Genomic DNA, 19,453 nt, shown 5'->3' with positions numbered 1-19,453 from the left:
TGCATAGCAACGGTAACTTGTCAACAAAACAAACAATTTGATGTTAAGATATCAGTTTGCTTGTATTAAAGTATGAAAAAACGAAATCCTACAAATTATTATGTTATAATTAATTATTGAAATGTCGAAGGAAAATGCGAATTTGCGTCTTTTAGGTTCTCCAGTGAATCTTTCATACAGAAGCAAGAAAAAGGACGATAAAAAGAATATACGAAATCGTCCCCGTTCAGCTCTTCAAAGTTCTTGTATCACACCGGTAACATTTTTAAACAAAAATTAAATAAAACACTTCGTTATTAATAAATTTATGTCGATTTTTAAGGCTTAAATTCAAAGATTTAACTCTCTTATTCGCATCGTTTCTAAAATATTCCGATACAAGATGGAGGTGCATATACACCTTTATTTGTAATAACAAAATTCTTAGGGTGCTTAAATTTTACTATTACATATTAATAATATAATGTGTCTTCACTTGCCTTGATCTTAGCCTAAGTCTGTAAAGTTGACCAAATCAATGATGTAAAGAAAAAAACATACAATATGATCTTGCTGAGACATCTTCTCAATCTATAACTGAAATTCATGCTTTATAATTAAAGATTACTGGAGCCTATTAATTAGCTCACAAATAAAACAAACCAACAACTTGGTTTATTTCATTTTAAAAGTTTTAAATGATTCCATAAAATTACTACAATAAAAACCATTCAAAAATCCTTTGAATCTTAGTTCCTTGTTTGGATTCAGGAAATTATTTAAGCTGTAGTTTACTAAATAACACTAAGTTTTTTTTTTTTTTTCAGGAAAATCCAGAAAGATTTAAGCGACCATTTTCTGCAGACACTAAGGAGAGAGCTTCTACTACTAGATCCTTTTTAAAATCGTTTAGTGCGGATTTACTGCAGTCGTACAACAGTAAATATTATAATATACATTTATTACAGTATTTAAATTCATAAATTTATTCAATAATTTGTTTCAGATGCCCCAACTAATTTAAAAATAGTTCCACCGACAACCATTTTACTTGGTGATACCAAACCATATGAAAATTTTAAAGTAAAAGGCAACAAAGAAACTTGTAGTAATGCCTCAGACTACGGCTCAGAAGATACATTTATTAGTTTAGGTACTAAGATTAAAACAAAAGCTCAAACACCTCCTAAAAAAAATACAAATCCAAAAGCATTGAAATACAGAAACGTTGCAAAGAAAGGACGTAAAATGGAACAACAACAAACAAATGATGACAAAGGAAATGAACAATATGGTTTGGAAATTACTATTAAAGAAAGGGCAAAATCTCAGTCACCTTGTAGGGATATTGATGCGTTTTTTCACCGAAGTGCATCACCTTCCTTCAAAAAAAGAGCTTACGAATCATATTTTGTACCCCTTGATAATAATAAAAATAAATCTGATCATGATAATTTAAGCGAACATCAATTACTTGACTCTGATGAAATACCATTGGATATGCAAAAAGAAATAGACGCATACTCTCGTCGATTACCTTTAACTAAACAACAATTATCTTTAGTAGAGGAAGAATCTACACAAGACCTTGAAAGTATTCCATCAAATAATTTACCAAGTTTGTCACCTGAAGCATCATTAAATGAAAAGCATCGTAATCCAAATAAACAAGATTTTACTATTCTCAATATTAAGACTCATACAGAAAAAGGCGAGAACTACACAAGAAACCAGCAAAACTTCTCCAATGAATCAAAAACATATAGAAGCTTTTATGAAGACTTCAATAACCATGATAATACATTTAAAAATAACTTTTCAAGTACTGTCATTCATACAGACTCTTCTTCTAAAGATTCTGGTTACCCTGAAAGTGTTACGAAAGAGGATAAAATGTATGTTCAAAACTTTTCTCTTCCATCTGCCACAATACTAAGAAAATCTAGCTCTGATAACAACTTACATGAACAACCGAAGAGTTTAGATAGTGCATCACTTGGAAGTAATGAAAAAGATTACCATAACATGTATCCGCCTGACAAAAAGTGGGCGGAGCCTCTGAATCATAGTCGTTTGCTTTACAAAGATTTCTTTTTGAAGAAAGAGGGTCATTTAGCAGTTCCGCCACAGAATTCACCTGATAGATCCTGCTTAACGCATAAAAGTGAAGCAAATTACGCAAATACAAATTTAAATGATGAGAACGTTGAACGAGAGATTAGTGAATACCCAAAGTATTTATTAAATAGTAGCACAAAAGCGTATACGTCCAAAGTTATTGATGATTACAAAAGAGAAATAGAAGCTATTAACAATTTACATGAACTAACACTAAAAGATATAAAAACAGACTCGATATCACCTACACCTCTTCATATTGAAACTATGTATGAACAATCAAATAATCGTTATGAAGATAAACATAATTCCATTGAAAGTTCCCAGAATAGTTACGAAACCAGTGCCTCGCCGATGGAAGACAAAAATTGTACAAATAACAAAAGAGATATTTCTAAAGTAACAACAAGGGAATTAATTCAGAATTATTTTAAAATAAAACACGATTATCCAAAAGGAACTAAAGAGAATGTGTTAAAAAATCTAAAGAAATTTGAGAAGAAACTTAACAACTTGAAAACAGATAACAAAAGTCCTAAGTTAGAATGGAAAAATAATAAAAGCAATCTCAGTAGACCCGGACAAGAAACAGTTAAACATCAATCACCGAAAAACATTTTTACAACAAAAATACCTCTTAGCTCTAGAATAGAGAGTGTACAAAATGACAAAGATGTGGAATCATGGATGTCGTTAACATTTCCAACGCCTCGAAGAACGCCTATAGACACTGTAGATAATGCAGAAACAATAGCCGATGTTCCTAAAGAAAACCCGAGAACTACGACACCAAAAGAGGCATCTGTTACCGAAGAAGGACCTACTCCAACAAACGTTACCCCAGAGAGGCCTACTACAACAGAAGTAGTTAAAACAAGAGAGTTAGATTCCAAGGCCACAGTTCTAGATATATATTCAATGTTAAAAGAAATTGAAAGCTATGGTGATAATCCTGTAACTACAGTTACAAATGTTGAGGAAGTTAATGAGGAGGTACCAAAAGATGAAAATAGAGCTTCAACACCAAAAGATAATTTTACGTACGTATTTAAGAATTACAGAATTTTCATCAAGTAATTTATCATATATCGATTGTTTTTTTAAATTTTGCAGGGAAATTTTTGAATTTTTGGAAAAGGTTGAACAAAGTGCGAATGATGCTTTATCTGTTGTTACGAATGCAGCTCCACAAAACACTCCAAAGTAAGTAAGCTTTTCAGGTTTATATCCAAATTATTATGCCTTAGAAGTACTTATATGTGCTAAATAGCTTTTTTTGCACAATGAGTTATTCTAAACAGAGTTTAGAACTTTTCAAAACAAAGACAGTTATTGAAGACAATAATAATAATTATAGGTTAGAGGTGCTGCTAAAGTTGCCACACACGGAGTTGGCGCAGCGCGTGGTGACCGCATCTCTGCAGCTCGAGGAGCGGTCTTGTTGCATCGCGCTACTGCAGGAGAGCTTAGCCAATCATAAGCAACAGGTATGGCTCTTATCAACGAAGACGGTTAAACTAAATTAAGATATTGGATAAAGGATCGATTATAGCATATAAACAATTAACTTTGCTTATCTTCCTATACCAGATGATTACAAAAGTGAGCAATTTAGAGAAACAATCTCAACGAAACATATTGAAAGTAAAGCAAGAATGTGAAGAAACTATAAAACGCCATCAGAATTTTATAGACCAGGTATGATGTATGCTCAGAAATCCGTCGTTAAAATCAGACTTCAAAAGAGTTTGTGGAAAAAGTTAAAGGGATTCAATTGTCTTTCAGCTTATAAACGACAAGAAGACATTGAATCATCGCATAGAGCAGCTGGTTGACGAGAGACGTTCGCTTGAGGAGCGGTGGAAGAGGTCCGTGCAAACACTAGAGGAACGCTACAAGCTGGAGTTGCGCAACCAGCATGACAAAATGGCCGCCGCGCAACAGGTTACACCCCAATCTATATCAGGTCACCGTCTACAATACACGTCGCTGCTTTGAAATGACAGCTTTTGTTTCATTTCAACGTAAAAGCGCCAGTTATTATTCCAGTGTCCAACACCGCTATCAATTGCTACCGTCAGCACCAAAAAGGCGAACATCAAATCAGCTTACAGCCTGTCATGGTTACACTCCCTTTTCACTAACGCCAGTTTGCCTCGTGAGCAAAGCAATGAGGCAGTTCAGTACTGCTATTTGTTGACTCTGCGTTAAAACAATAGCAGTACGGCAGTGTACACTATTCTACCCTCGATTAAAACTGGTTTAAGCAAGTAGCCACTCAACTACTTTTTTCTTGAGAAATGTTTGATCCATTTCCCTATTTAGCAGCAATTTCCACAGAAATAGTAGTCGCTTGTGTCTCTGTCGATGCTTAAATAACGAAGCTTTAACTGTACCTTACTTGCACCTTATTGATACACATTTCAGGTGGCCAGGCAACGATGGGTTCGACAGAAAGCTGAGAAAATAAAGGTAAGGTCTATTTCAACAAAGTATTAAAAAAATATTATTCATTCGCTAATAGATAGTTTTCTTTTAGTGAAAAAACTAGGTTTAGTAGTTTTTAATGTTATTCAAAACGCAATACAAAAATAACTTGTGTTAAATTGCAGGAGTTAACAGTGAAGGGCTTAGAAGGAGAATTGAGAGAGATGGCGGAGCGCCAGCAGAAGGAGATATCAGATCTGAGGATGTCGCACGCGGAGCAGCTCGGCAAGGCGCAGGCGAAGCACGCCGCCGAGCTGGAGCTGCTGAGGAGAACCTTGGAGGAGGAGAAGGAGGAAGCGCTTGTAAAGGAGAGGCAGCTGGCCAGCTCGAGGTTATATATTTGGTTTTCTAACATTTCATTGCACAATACCTGCTAATGTACATACTTTGTTCAAATTTATCTTAATTTGTTGAACTCTTTTCAAGGTATTTAGGCTATTACAGGACATGTTATATACCTACCTATACTTTCTTTCTGATTGTATTTGAAGCTTGAGACAAGAATTCAGTGATTGTAATTTTGTGACATCAAACAGTTCATACAGATTATATAATACACCTATCACTCCAGCTAATCTAGAAAATAGAGAGTTAACTCCTAGTCGTATAACTACAGACTGGAGAAGCAGATGCTAGAAATAGAACTGACATACCAGGAGCAACGCACACGGCTCGTGTCAGAGTTGCGAGCGGAAGGCGAGCGCGCGGCGCAACAACTCGCCGACAGGGAACGAGAACAGAGAGAAGAAATCGGTAAGAAGAGATATGTCTAATACGGCCGTCGATCCATTCCTCAATTATTGTGAAATAAAAATAGCCTTATAGGATAAGGAAAGAGAGGAAATTGTTTGTGATTATGGCCATATTGCCCATATGAACAAGCTGGTCAAGTGACGCTGCTTCCTAACTTTTTATAAAACAATAGTTATTAACAATTTCAGAGAAATGGAAAGAAGAACAAGAGAATTTGCTGCAAAAGAAACGCGAAGAATTGGATAAGGAGATTGCAGAAGAAAAAGCAAGGATTGAGGTAAATATTTGTATTCAACAATATTCTCAACATTTCAGATTTCAGTTATTCAAAAACACAATAATATATAATTTGAATTATAAAATGGTCGATTCATAAAAGTACTTATATCAAAGTCAAATAAATTTTAGGAACAACTAAAAGAAAAACGCATTGAACTGGAGGAAGAGTTTGAGCGATACAAGAAGGAGTTCGAAGCGGAGCAGCAAATTGTTTTGAAGAAGAAAGTGACGGAGATATCAGCGCAGCACAAGTTGGAGCGGGACAGGGAGATAGAGAAGGCCATAGAGAGCATGGAGGCTGAAGCCCAGGCGGGAAGAAGAGAGCTTCAGGAAGCAATGAGGTATCAAATCATATTTTAAATTATGTATTCCTGGTATTCGTTTCAAGTAATTGCAAAGTTTTATTAATTATCATGACTTAATAAAATAAAAAACACTAAAACTTCACTCAAAGTCACGCAATGGCTACATAAGCAGCACCTTAGTGGGATACATACTAAATTAAAACTAAACGTCCATCTAATCGATCAATAAACAACTTTGAGTCCAACAGTTTTTGTAACAAAGTATAAAAAGTGGCCGACTAAATTCGCCGAAATAGCGAAACGAACGTTGTCCATAGATATCTACGATTGCAGATGCGTTGCCTAACTTTAATCAACGGAAGAGGAGATGTACAGAAATAATATATTCCCTTCTTATGCCTCCTCTTCCATCAAATCCACTTCCCCTTCCCATCCTTTGCTTACAAGAAAGGGAACTATATTAGGCACGCAAACTAATCAGACGAAAAATATATTATTAAACATCAATGATACAAAGTACTAGGCAATCAGAAGAACGTAAGAGTAATAAAATAGTGGTTTTTTTTTTTCTTTTTTTTCCTTTTTTTTCTTTCTGTCATAATTTTTAGTAAAATTAGCATAGTAGATAAGTATTTAAACTATGTTGTAAATGTGTAAATAATACAATTAACATTATATTTTGTTATAAGGGAAATAAAGCTATCTTTATCTTTATCTGTATCTTTTATCTTTATACGTAGAAGGAATAAGGAGCAATACGAAGCAGAGTTGAAGGAGTTGGGGCAGACGGAGCAGGCCACACTCCGCAGGTACCAGGAGGCGCAGGCGCGTGTTCGACACACCGAGGACAGATGTTAGTAATACTGATACTGTTTACAGATATCTTGGCAGTTAACTTCGTATGAGTCCCTGTTAAGAACACAATGTGTAAGGTTTAAAACAGGGATCCCCAAACTATTTTGGACAAGTGACCCCCCTTTTCCAAAATGAACCGTTACCACAGACCCCCATGGACAAATTATCTACTTTTAAGATCAATTATTATTATTATTCATTCTGAAATTATTATTATTATTCAATAGAAGAAGGCAGAGTGAGAATTAGCAATGCTTTATGCCCGATATCGACTCCTTGGGGGATCCGTGGTTTAAAGGGATACTTGGGGAGGGCATTATGCAGCGCACCGCTGAACTTGTTCAGCCTAGATATTTGAAACAACTTATATTTGACTATAAAGTTTTTTCTTGTAATCTCTAGATTAAAGTAGTTAATGTTATTTAAAAATTTCTAAGTTTTCATTTTAAAGACGATATTTGATTATTTTATAGGCGCTGAATTGGAAGTAACAATTGGTCAGTTGGAAGCGAGAAATAAAGTACTCACAGAGGTATTGTACATAAAATAAGTCTAAATAGTCTAACCTGCCTAAGCGAGAAACTTCTATAAGCGAGAGTCAACGTCCGGTCCCAACGGTCAACTTCCATAAGCGAGAAACTCTGGTAAGAAAGAAATCTCTATACGAGAGAAAAAAATCGTGGTCTCTTGGACTCTCGCTTATCCTGGTTCGACGGTATAGACTAAAAAAAAATTATACTAATACTAGCTGTTGCCCGTGACTCCGTCTGCACGCAATTAAAGAAACAGAAAAAAGATAGCCGACTTGCAGATTTACCGAGACAGGCGTGAAGTGGAAGCAATTCCGCGTTTCGTCTGATGAGTGTGGTGCCGGAGGCCTAATTTTAGTCCTCTTTCCCTTCCCACCCTTTTCTTATAAGGAAAGGATGGGAAGGGGAGGTGGATTTGATGAAGATTGAGAGGAGATGCATAGGAAGATTAAATATTCTCTTTTTGTGTGTCTCCTCCTTCGTCGATTGAGGGTAGGCAACGCATCTGCAATTGCGAATGTCTATGGGCAGCGGTCGCTTCGCCATTTCGGCGAATTCATGTGGCCGCTTGTTCATTTGCCACCTTGTAATATAAAAAATATTACTGAACATGCATATAAAAAATTGGTCAAGCCGTTTCGGAGGAGTATGGGAATAAACATTCTGACACGAAAATCTATATCTATATATATAAAAGAAAGTCGTGTTAGTGACACTATTTATAACTCAAGATCGGTCGAACTGATTTAGCTGAAAATTTATGGGCAGGTAGCTTAGAACCAGGAAACGGACATAGGATAATTTTTAACCCGTTTCCTATTTTTTATTCCGCGACGACGGAGTCGCGGGTAAAAGCTAGTTTTATATATAAGAAAGATTTTAGCAATGGCAACTCATGACAACGTTATCTGTTAATATTTGTAGAAAAATATTCAATTGGATAGTGAAGCGGAGGCGGTGCGGGCGAGCTGTGAGACGACATGGCGCAACAAGCTGGACACATTGACCAGGGAAACTGAGGATATGAGACACAAACATGATGAGCAGATGCATCAGCTATATGCCAAGTTAGTCACTCTTTGTATTTTTGGAACGAAGTTCCTTATCGCGCGTTGTGAAAGGGGGCTAGACGGAAAAAATTCTTACGAAAAGTTGTCACGACACTTTGCTATAGTAACCATGGCAACGACGTGACAATATATAACGAAAATTCATAGAAATTAAATGTACTTCTTGTGAAGACTTAAGTTTTTATTCATAGAATAAACATTGGTCCCTTCACTAATTAATCGAAATGAACTTCGTTCCATCCGGGTGTCCCTTGACACCTCTCAAGTTTTTACTAACCGCATCTATTTTGTTCTATTTCTTCTCTTTATTGCAGTTTTATCATCAATATAATGCTTGAGAATCGAGTTTTTTTATGTTAAAACATGGTTATTTAAGCAAATCCTTAGTGACTATTTAATGATCCTGAGTGCAAATGTAACCCAGGTTTCGATTTAACACAGTCCTGGTGCATTTTTCAATATTCACACTGCTACTTTGGTTTCCTGAATCCATATATCACATCTCAGTGATAAGTTAATTTAGCACGATTCCTATCGACACTGTCACTAACTATTGCAATAGAACTTGACTTGTTTCGTTAAAACTTTACTTATTCCGTTAGAAATTTACTTATTCCGTTAAAACTTTACTTACAGTGTTAGAACTTTCTTTTTTCTTTTAATGTGCCAATATTTTTCTCGATATTTCTAAAGATTAATTTAATAGAACTTGAAAAGTATAAGTCTTTTCAAATATCTTGGCGGCTCAAGCTCATGTCCCCAACCCCAACCCTCATCTACAAACTACATCTTCATTTACGCTCAGCTACAGTTAACATTGTATCCTGAAACGACTCATGCAATGTTCCGAGCAGCCAAGATATTTGACAACAACTGTACCAGATGGTAAAGGTTATGATTGTATAGGGTGAAGGTGGCTGTGGCCAAGAAGGACTCCACCATTCAGGCGCTCACGAGAGAGGCCGCCAAGTACCAGGAGAAGATAACTTTACTAGAGCAGAAGCTGCAGCAGCAGAGGAAAGATTTTCTCAAACAAAAATGATTTGATCACAAAATAATGATACGATTTATGAATAATGATACGATTTATGAATAATGATTTGATAACTTTATAAGCGTTTTCTAAGTGCAAGAATTTGTCGAATATTTAATTTGATTTTACGACAACTTGAGGATCGATTGTTTTTTTTTTGTTTCTATTTTGTAGATATATGAAATATCTAGATTGTTAGAATTGTAATAATTCTTATACTAAAAGGTGAAAGACAAAGCGGCCACATAACAAGCTAAAGAACTAATAAATAATTTACCTAGCTTTAATGTCTGGAAAATATTCCTTTTTTCCTAGTCATTCCCTCCCCCGTCAAGTCCATTTCACCTTTCTATCCGTTCCTTATAAAAAGCATGGGTAGTCGATTATACGAGTACCAGGATTTGGTATATGCTTCTTAGGTTTTATAATGTTTTTTATTGGAATAATTTTGTATATTATTTTGGTATATGCTAGTGTTAAATTATGCTGTGTTTATTTATTTTACCAAATAATTTATTTATTTTCCAAATTATGTATAATTTTTGTTAATTTGAAGTAATTGTCGGTAATGTTATGAATTTAGCAATAATTAAAAGTTTTTTGAGACTGATTGTTTTTTTTTATGTTACATTTTGATTTCGAAAATCATGGATTGAGGAATCAATTTATAGTTATTCGATTTTTTTAAAGTTTGGACGGAAAGAATTACTTTGACGTTTAGTATAAAAAAAATAAGGAGGAACACAATTAAATATAAAAAATATCTTTTTAATAAAATGTTATACCGAACAGGTAAATTATTAAAGCTTCAATATTTGCTGTTGCAAACAAAACTCTTATAAAACTAAATACAATCAACTTACATTTAATTAAAGCTAAAACATTTGTTAACGGAACCAAAAATACTAAAGTATCACAAACAATAAATGCAAGATGACAAATATCGGATCAGTTGTCACTGCAAAGAGTCCATGTTAACAAAAAGTACCGTATTAATTTTCATCTTAAAATTTCTTAGATCATAGCACCATCATAATGATACATTTTACTTGAAAGCAATGAAGTTAACATCTCTTTTCTATAATAATCTACAAGGACGAGTAATTATCCAACATGGCCTGTCAATGGCCTGTCCTCGGTTGTATAAATCGTTTTTTTAAAAATCAAATATGACTTATTATTTTTCTAAACGGCCTGAATAGTTTGCAAAAGCTAACTTCACCACGCTCTCTATTCAAATGATAAAGATCTGTGTTTGCATTAATATACTATAACACGCTTTATAAAGTTTTCCATAAGCTCTTGTATAATTTGCTATTGCTAGAGTTATCTCTGGTCACCAGGGACGCCACATTTCTGTACTACTAGACGATCCTTGTTCAGGTGATTTCGGACGGTTGCTAGATTCAGAAGTCTCTTTTGTTTCCTGTTTGACAGCTCTGGATGTACTCGACTGGGCTAAGGATTCCGCTGTATGGCTTATCACGGATCTTTGCACAGGATTTAGAACAAGGGAAGGTCTTTCAACTACTGCCGGTATGCTGACGGGTAGCGTTAACTTCCTCTCGTGAGCTGTCGGTATTCTTCTAAACGCGGAAATTTTCTCAGGTCTATCTAAAACAACTATTCTATCGACTTGTGCTCTCTCAGGACTAGGAACTTTTCGTTCTGGCTCCAACCGAATCAATTTTGGTACCGGTCCTATCGTTTCGGACGGTCTTTTTAATTTCTGTCGAATAGAATAGTCTACTGCTCGTTTCGGAGATGCGTCTATACCGATTTTGTAGTTCTCCACGTCTATCACGATCGATAATGGCTCCATAAACTTTTTCGTTCTCGAACCTTCTTGCTGAAGACTCTCCGGGGATATCGTTGTTGAGGACACGGTCGGCTTCTGTTCGGGACTCGAGTCCTGATCGGACGCTGATCTGCTCGGTGGTGTAGGGAAGGGAAATTTCTGTACCGGTCGCGGCGGCGTTTCTAGTTCGGTTGACGAGTCGCATGCGGAGTCACAAGATAATGGACTCAATGGTGGACTGGTTGGCTTGGTTGATTTGACGAAATGGAATGCGCTGGGTCTTTCGTCGTCTAGTCTGAGCGGGTCGGGCACGAGCGGTGGGTAGTCTGCAGGGTGGAGGCGCTCGATGCCGGAAAGGCAGGAGTTGAGGTGATCGCCGAGCCGGTAGCGCAGGCCGGTGGGCACGCTGGCAAGGCGCGACAGGTAGCGGCGCACCTCGAGCGCGCAGTCGCCGAAGCCGGACTTGAAGCGGTGCAGCACGGCAGGGTCAGCGGCGATGGCGGCGGCCAGCTGCTGTCGCTGCAGCCGCTGCAGGTGCTTCACCGTCATCTCCAGTATGTCTGCCTTTTCTAACTTCGAGTGGCGCGCTGGCTGGAAACAAATAAAACTTTTTGTTAGATTCAGATGCACTTCTTTGCTCACTTGTGATTAAAAACAAAATCCTTTAACCTTTTTTAAAAACCGATTGCCTACTCTAGTTTGGTATTATTGGCTCAGCTACGAAGACGTCATAAAAGGATCTAAAGAGAGGTAAGGTCTTTCTAATTGGATGTTACAGCAACGATTAAGTACTTACATCTTTGTCCATGGAGTCAGTAAGCAGCTCTTTCAATTCATTGAGGCAGTGGTTGATGCGCGCTCGTCGCTTCTTCTCCATTATGGGCTTATTGGTCTAAAACGATAACAAATAATTTAAACATCATTATACGATCACAACACATTTGTATGTTTTAGTCAGAATATTTAAAAATATATATTAAACACTTCACAGTGAAATATCACATGTAAAATTAACAAAAGAAAACTTTTTAAATTTTTACGAATATTTTTATCGCACTTAGTACACTTTTTAATATTTTACTAAGGAAAGTCACAAGTTATTCACCTTTCGAAGTTCAGCTTTTGACATCCCTTGACTTGGTTCAGACATGAACCCGGTTTGGGAATCATCATCTTCACTGCACGGCATTGTTGTTTACTACACTCGTAAAAGTCCTGTGAGGTTCTAGGGACGTAACGTGCGTCCCCGACGACGTCCGAAGGAGTTATGAGAATTCCCGTACACGACCCGTAGTATAAAAATTATAATTCGCCCTCCTTCCCGTTTGATCCCGTTGGTAAAGCGATCCCACAACCTGTATCTATCTCTTTCTAACTCTGGTAAACAAAGCGGTGGGAACTGTATCGGAATGTTTTGTTTTCGTTCCGTCTCGCTCTTGTGTGCAACCAGTTGTGAATGGCGCCCGTAGTTCAAATGCAAAAGGTGTGTTAGGTTTTAGGTTCGATTTATTTTTTAAATAAAAATTAACAAAGAAAATAATTTAGATAATTTCCATATTTCAATATCATTATCTGAAATATGAAAACATTTTTTGTAATAGACAATTTCATCGTGGGCAAACTTGCATAATTGTTTTTTTTTTGTAAATTATAAGTGTAATAAAAATGTGTATTTTCCTACAGAAAGTATTTTTTTTTAATAAAATGTTATATCATATTTTCTGTAATTACAAAATGATTACATTTTGACATGTCATGCATTAAAAATTGAGTATATTTTTTATCAATTTAAAAACAAATAAGAGTAAAGCTACTTGCGGCCTCCCTTATCCTGCCCGTGTATGGGAATGCGCGACCATGCACATCAAATACGACAATTATTCAAACCCCAAGCTTTAGCCGTCATTTCGACAAACAAATACACACCTTTTTTTTTTTTTTTTTTTTTTATACAAGGAGGAATGCTTAATGCATACTCCGTGCCTCGGGGAAGACACGCGAGTTATGTGAGATTCTCTCCCCGAATGGGAGCATACCCACTAAACCTCCTTGTTCCCTCATGGCCATACTGTGGGGCGCCACGGGATCGCGTGAGCTTGCCACCGCGACGCCCCACTGACCGCCCCAGGTGGGCCCTCTCTGCGCCCCCAAAGGGGGGCGCTCCTCAAGACGACACCGTGCAATGCAGGTTCGGAATCCCCGCCTCCCCCGCTGGTGCCGCCAGGGTTTATAGAGACCCACCTCTTGGCCCCCGTCTTGATCAAGGCAGGGGCCCGCGGTCCCGGTGAAGATGTTGAGCCACCGGGATTACGCGCTGGGACGCAGGATCACACGCCATCGAGTGACAGCTCTGTAAGCAGAGTGTCACCGAGGTCGTGCTCCCACGTCCCGACCGGCGGCCACGACCCAATGGGTCGCGCCCCCTCCACAAGGCTTACCTTCCCCTTTCGCTGCCCTGAAAAGGGCAGCTACTCGGTTTGGGTTCACCCTTCCTCGTTGCTGCGGACCCACAAGTGGGCCCGCACCCTAACCTAACTAACCTAGCTTAATCTAGCTTATTCTACCTAACCTACAGGCTCGCCCTCACCTTTCGCTGTACGCGCAGCAGCTACTAGGTTCGGGCTCGCCTCCCTCTATTACCTAGTCTATTCTACTTAACCTATAGGTTCGCCCTCCCCTTTCGCTGTCAGTCATACCAGCTACTCAGTTCGGGCTAGCCTAATAGGCGCTCGCCATATGGCGAGACGCCGCCCTCGTTAACCTAACTAAACCTAGCTTATTCTAACTAACCTCTAAAGGCGCTCGCCTAATGGCGAGACGCCGCCCTCGGTGGCGAGCCCACAAGTGGGCCCGCTGGGGGGCTGTGGCCGGCGCGCTGAGCCGGCAACCCCGGTTGCCTGTGTATATATATGTATACATATATATACACATGGTTGTCGGCAAACGGCGTAACCGGCCCAGCCACCAACCCCAGCCCCTCATCCTAACCTAACTAACCTAAGTTACCCTAGCTACCCTAACGGTGTTTGGTTCGCGGGGCCGAAGCCCTACCCCGGCATAAAGCCGGGGCGTTCCCCTATCCACCACCCGGGGACGCGCCACGTCGGAGTTCACCTCTCCGCCCACTCGGACAACCGAGCAGGTCCGTGGAAACAAATACACACCTTGATTCAACGAATGTCTTCGTAATGTAACGGAATAATTATTATTACTATTACATTCGCAAAATGAATCGATACTTTGGGAACGTATTAAAGTGTACAGTAGGCGGAAAGTGTGATCATTTTTTACTATAATTCTGAGTGAGTTGAGGTATACTTACTTCGCTCGGTGTACGCGGCGTGTTCTCACGATGTGTGGGAATGCGCAAGGGTGAGGTGACCGTAAACTCTATGCATACGTGTGTGTTTACATGATATTAACTACAATAGCTTGATCATTTTTAATACAAAATAAATTTAATAATCAAAACATAAATCGAATACAAGAATTTTAGAAGATTTCACATTAACATTATAGAGAAAAGATTTGATTGACTGAATAGGCTGCGAAAGTGCTAAACAAATTTTTCAGTACAGAATTAAAAATTCTGCCAAAGAGGTGGCATACTGACCACCAAGACCTTTGCCTTTTTTGTTAAATAAAATATAGACGAAAAGTAATCAAATGGCGCGAGAAGTCTTAACAACGTGATGTAGGAAATTAGAGTTTTTATGAAATGTTTATGTAAATATGCATATAGTTTAATATAAAGTAAATTTAACAACAAATAAAAGCATTTTTGGCGGCCGTGCTGTTGTTTTCAATTTAAACACCAATTTGAAAAAATCTTTCAATGTTGGGAAGCTACAATATTCCAAGGTGAAATAGACTATATTTGTTTATAAATGTTTTTACGGACGAAGTCGCGGGACTGCTAGTTGTTATTGATAAGACTCGAGTGAGGACTCTGATGGGAGAATGAATTTATTTATTTTATTTTACAACATTTTAGTTATAACTGACAAAAGATTAACTAATACATACAAAATAACTTATTAAAAGAAAATAACTACCGTATTGTAGATGTAAAATGCTAATATCGTAACATAAATATGAAAGCATCGTTTTTAAAATCGCGTGAAAAAAATAGACCATCCAGGTGTACCAGTGACCTTTAAACGGCGTCCCTAGTCCTTCATACCTTTATAGAATACGTAACTAATATTTAATTAGGTCTTTACTTTCTCCCACGGTGGTTATGATAAAATTACCATAAATAAACAATACTATGTTATAAAATCAATTTAAATTGTATCTTATGACGTTAAAAATAAGACCTATTAGATAATTTTATTAATGCATTTATAAATTTGTATAAACTTTTGAACCATATTATTAGTGTATTTGCGGTTAATGTTGACAAATTAAACTCTTATTTCAACGTGATAAGGCTTAGAATTGTATTTCTTTTACTTTTATGATGATGTTTTCAAGATGGCGGTCAACTGCATGCGATCGCGTGACGACGCTAATGAATGGTGAATAATCGCTGTCAGATGTCGCTGATGTGTTAAACAGTGTAGGGTGGACAGTGAGAACTAGTTTTTTTTAATTAGCTCTCTGTTATATCATCACATACTAACGATGAATGAAAATACGCGCGTGTGAAGAAGCCTTACAGATATGTGGGGGTAAAAAATATTTTAAGAACTTTTTAGTACATTTTGTTGGATTATTCATTTGTTTAAAATATTGACCTTATTTATCTAATCTCTGCCTACCCCAGTGAGTCTCAGGTGTAATTCATGTCGTTGTTGAATCGAAATCGAAATCTAAATAAAACTGATAACTATCGTTTTGTTTTACTCAAGAAACCAATATAAAGATGCGTCGATGGCGTACGCAGGGCGTGAGAATGGGTCTCTCATTGTATCCACCGACTTCCTTCCTGTCGGATTACGGATATAATCTATTACATTAGGGTGACCAAACATGTAAGGAAGAGTAACGATATCTTTTATGGTAATAAATATTAACATCATGTTTTAAAATTGTGTTGTATTGAAAACAAGCGGAATCTACGTTGCTGTGTCTCGCAAATTAAAAAGATAACTTTTTAGACAGAAACCACTAGCATCTGCAGAACATCTTATGACAGTTTCGTCAGTGAGAGCAAATTTTACATAGTTTTGCAGTACCTTTTCCCACTTATTTAAGCTCCATAAATACGTTATAATTAAAATATAAATTTTCAGAATAAATAAATTTGTTCAATTCTGAGGTTGTCACCCTATCACAATAAAAATATACCCTATATTTTTATTGTGATAGGGTGACAAGGCGTTTAATATTTAGAATGAAGTCGCGTCCCTCGACGAGATTCATGTAGAAAAACATAATGACTTTGCAAAACCTGGTTATTTATGTCTTTTTTTTCAATCACTGCTCCTTTGGTCGAATTATTATTATGGTCCGACTAAATATTAAATTTTTACTACAACCGTTTAAAAATTAGTTTAGAGGCTTTGAATATAAAGTTACAATTCTGAAAATAATTAAATACAGTTCTAAATTTTGTATTTAACAATAATCTTCGAATCAATCCTTCAAGTAAACATGATGCGATTTCAAAGATATGGTAAAGAAATTTGTTTTTTTTTTTACTTTCCCACACGAATTCCCACGGAGACAGGTGCCTATAAAAACTAGCCGCCTTTTGACTATAACAGCCTTTTTTTGTGCGTTGAAAAAAATAAAATCTCAGTATCCGGCGCTGGGTTTCCGGGTCTCGAGAACCATAGACAAAAAAATAACATGTGATTGATGAACTAATGTTTGTAAATATTCGTCATAGATAAAGAGTCTATTATTTTTTACACTGTATTGACCTTTTTGGACTTTAAATCGACATTTATTTCTTATCACCTTGAAATATTTTATTGAAATAACAATTTTTTAGTATTTAATGCCTACTATCATAAACACCTTTGCCTTAGTATCGTTGAACACTTCACTATCCTTCTGTTTTTAACATCGAAATTAAACCATCCAATTTTTTCGTACTACCCATATTTGTCGTTGATTTCTATATCAATATACTAATACTTCAATAAACTATAACTATAAATTACAAAAAACAATTTAAAAAATAGGTAATTAATAAAAACTGTTTAGTTATTTAGTGGTTTAATAGTTAAAGAAATATTTGTACATATTCAATTACGCACAAACCCTCTTTTTAACATTTACCTTGTTCAATATGAGAGATTCATACTCTGTCCCTTCGTCCTTAATTCCCACGGCTGTATGTGACAGGTGTGATCCCTGAACTTCCTTTAAAAATGTTATACCATTATACGACTTAAATTAAGCAGATAAGGTTTATTTTTGTTTAAAGCGATATTGAATTTTATATGAAGAACGGGTCAATGTATAGAATTTGGAATAACGTCACTATGGGAAAGGTTTGAGTGAAGTTATGTCTGTTTTTAATTTCTTTTGAATACTGTTTATTTATTTAAAACCAAGAATGGTATATTAAGTAATTAAATTTTTATTATTTTTAAAAATGTTTCGTTTATTGGAGATGTTTTATATCAGAACATATATAAAAATAAAAATTACGTCTGTGAAAAAACTTGTGAAGAGTAAAAATAACTAATTAGAAAAAAAACTTTTTAATCTACATTTGATCTTTTCGCTGGACATTATAAAGGGCTGTTGCAAAAAAAACAGCGAAGTTGTGGGAAGTATTTGCAAAGCGATTTCTCAGTGGCTCGATACTTCTTTGTGAGGTAACACCTTGACTGGCCCTTTGTGTAGAGATTTTATGAAAAGAAAATTGCGGGCTCCTTTTGTTAATGGATACTCGAATTATGTTATGCTGGGAGTTCGCATCAATGCGTGTTACATTATTAAATGTTCTTAGAGTGGTTTTATTTTATTGATGTTAAAAGTATAAACATTTAAATGTTTTACTTTGTTTCCACACTAGTTTTACATGTTTGTGATTTATTTTTAACTCATAGGCATCGGCAGTAGTCCATCTGCTACGATACAAGCTGCTCGTTCTAGAAATCTATGGTTATTTGTCGTAATTAAAAGAGTTAAAATATTAAGATAGCTTTATTTTCCCTTAACACAAGTTAATAAACAATATTAATAAACATAATTTTGCGAACAATAAACTATTACTACCATGACTATTAATTTACTACCATTGAGTAATATGTTATTTTTGTTAGATTCCGAAAATACTAAACTTATTTTTTAAAATTAGTATGGATAGTGTGAGTTTTCTCCTTGATTTTCTGTGTAAGGGCCACCTAGAGTGGTGAAAGCCTTCTCCAGATTCTTCCATGTCTTCCTGTCCGATGTTAGTCTGGTCCAGCCGTTCCCAGCAATTTTTATTATATTGTCGCACCACCTTAAATGTGGACGACCCTTTCTTCGTTTATTATCGATGGGGAACCAGTTAGTTATTATTTTTGTCCACCTTTCGTAGTCGTAGTAGGTAAGGTATTAATTTGAGGAAATTCTGAAATTCAATTTCGGTATCGCGGTCTATTTAATATAACCAATGAGCTCAAGCTATTTCATCTGAAATTTAATTGACTTAACACTTATCTAACTCGCTGTGCATAAGCAGAGTTGACAAAGGACCCGGTGGACATAAGTGCTAATGTAGGTTTTATATTTTTATATATTTTCTGACAAAATTAACCCCGATAGCAGCACTACTTGGCCAGATATCCTTATTTACCTAAAGATAATTGAGATGTACACAAAAAAAAAACCAAATCATTATTTATGTTCTTTATTCAAATATAATTATTAGCTAATTCTAACAGTTGCACATTACGAATGGCTGGTTACTAACAAAATCGCTTCCATTTGTTAACGAAATAAAAAAACTAAACTAACATTACCTTTATAAGTACACTATTTTAATAGGATAAAAAAAAACTTAAAAATAAACTAGTATAGTGAATAAATGCATCATTAAATGCTGTAAATGCTTTTATTATTAAGAAACTTAAACATATGCTTTTTAACAATATTAATAAAAAAAATTACATGACCAAAAAAACAGCGAAGGTTAACACCAAGATCTTCACTAATTAAATAAAAATTGTGCGTTATGCCAACATATTTTATGTTAGAATTATTAAAAAATTACTTGCATACATTGGCGATTACAGTTAGAGAATTAATATTGCTTCCCACTTAGAATCTAACATCATACAGATATGTAGGTAACTATG

General features: G+C 36.2%; 2 protein-coding genes across 2 annotated transcripts; one reads left to right on the top strand and one right to left on the bottom strand.

Annotated features, from left to right (window-relative positions):
• The first annotated feature begins 58 nt into the window (after window positions 1–58).
• On the top strand, window positions 59–9,450 carry LOC106712111 (centrosomal protein of 131 kDa). The gene is made up of 16 exons (XM_045680566.1): window positions 59–256; window positions 807–918; window positions 986–3,137; window positions 3,211–3,300; window positions 3,455–3,584; window positions 3,688–3,795; window positions 3,883–4,041; window positions 4,525–4,569; window positions 4,710–4,915; window positions 5,201–5,337; window positions 5,526–5,614; window positions 5,746–5,957; window positions 6,662–6,774; window positions 7,250–7,308; window positions 8,231–8,373; window positions 9,283–9,450. Exons 1-16 carry the CDS (start codon window positions 122–124, stop codon window positions 9,416–9,418), a joined length of 4,026 nt encoding a protein of 1,341 aa, XP_045536522.1. The 5' UTR covers window positions 59–121; the 3' UTR covers window positions 9,419–9,450.
• Window positions 9,451–10,643: 1,193 nt separating this feature from the next.
• Window positions 10,644–12,488, bottom strand: LOC106712302. Its single transcript, XM_014504815.2, has 3 exons — window positions 12,313–12,488; window positions 12,004–12,099; window positions 10,644–11,798 (listed from the first exon to the last, which is right to left on the bottom strand). Exons 1-3 carry the CDS (start codon window positions 12,394–12,396, stop codon window positions 10,746–10,748), a joined length of 1,233 nt encoding a protein of 410 aa, XP_014360301.2. The 5' UTR covers window positions 12,397–12,488; the 3' UTR covers window positions 10,644–10,745.
• Window positions 12,489–19,453: the final 6,965 nt, after the last annotated feature.

Source organism: Papilio machaon, chromosome 13 (genome assembly GCF_912999745.1).
Source record: "Papilio machaon chromosome 13, ilPapMach1.1, whole genome shotgun sequence".
NCBI lineage: Eukaryota > Metazoa > Arthropoda > Insecta > Lepidoptera > Papilionidae > Papilio > Papilio machaon.
Note: the sequence above shows the minus strand (reverse complement) of the source record. Positions and strands in the feature narration are given on the sequence as shown.

Coding starts and splice junctions, on each gene's coding strand:
- LOC106712111 (XM_045680566.1), top strand. CDS start 122: ATGTCGAAGGAAAATGCGAATTTGCGTCTTTTAGGTTCTCCAGTGAAT. Junction 257..806: donor AAAGTTCTTGTATCACACCG/GTAACATTTTTA, acceptor TTTTTTTTTCAG/GAAAATCCAGAAAGATTTAA. Junction 4,916..5,200: donor AGGCAGCTGGCCAGCTCGAG/GTTATATATTTG, acceptor GTATAACTACAG/ACTGGAGAAGCAGATGCTAG.
- LOC106712302 (XM_014504815.2), bottom strand. CDS start 12,396: ATGCCGTGCAGTGAAGATGATGATTCCCAAACCGGGTTCATGTCTGAA. Junction 12,100..12,312: donor CAAAAGCTGAACTTCGAAAG/GTGAATAACTTG, acceptor TTATCGTTTTAG/ACCAATAAGCCCATAATGGA. Junction 11,799..12,003: donor CTGACTCCATGGACAAAGAT/GTAAGTACTTAA, acceptor ATTTGTTTCCAG/CCAGCGCGCCACTCGAAGTT.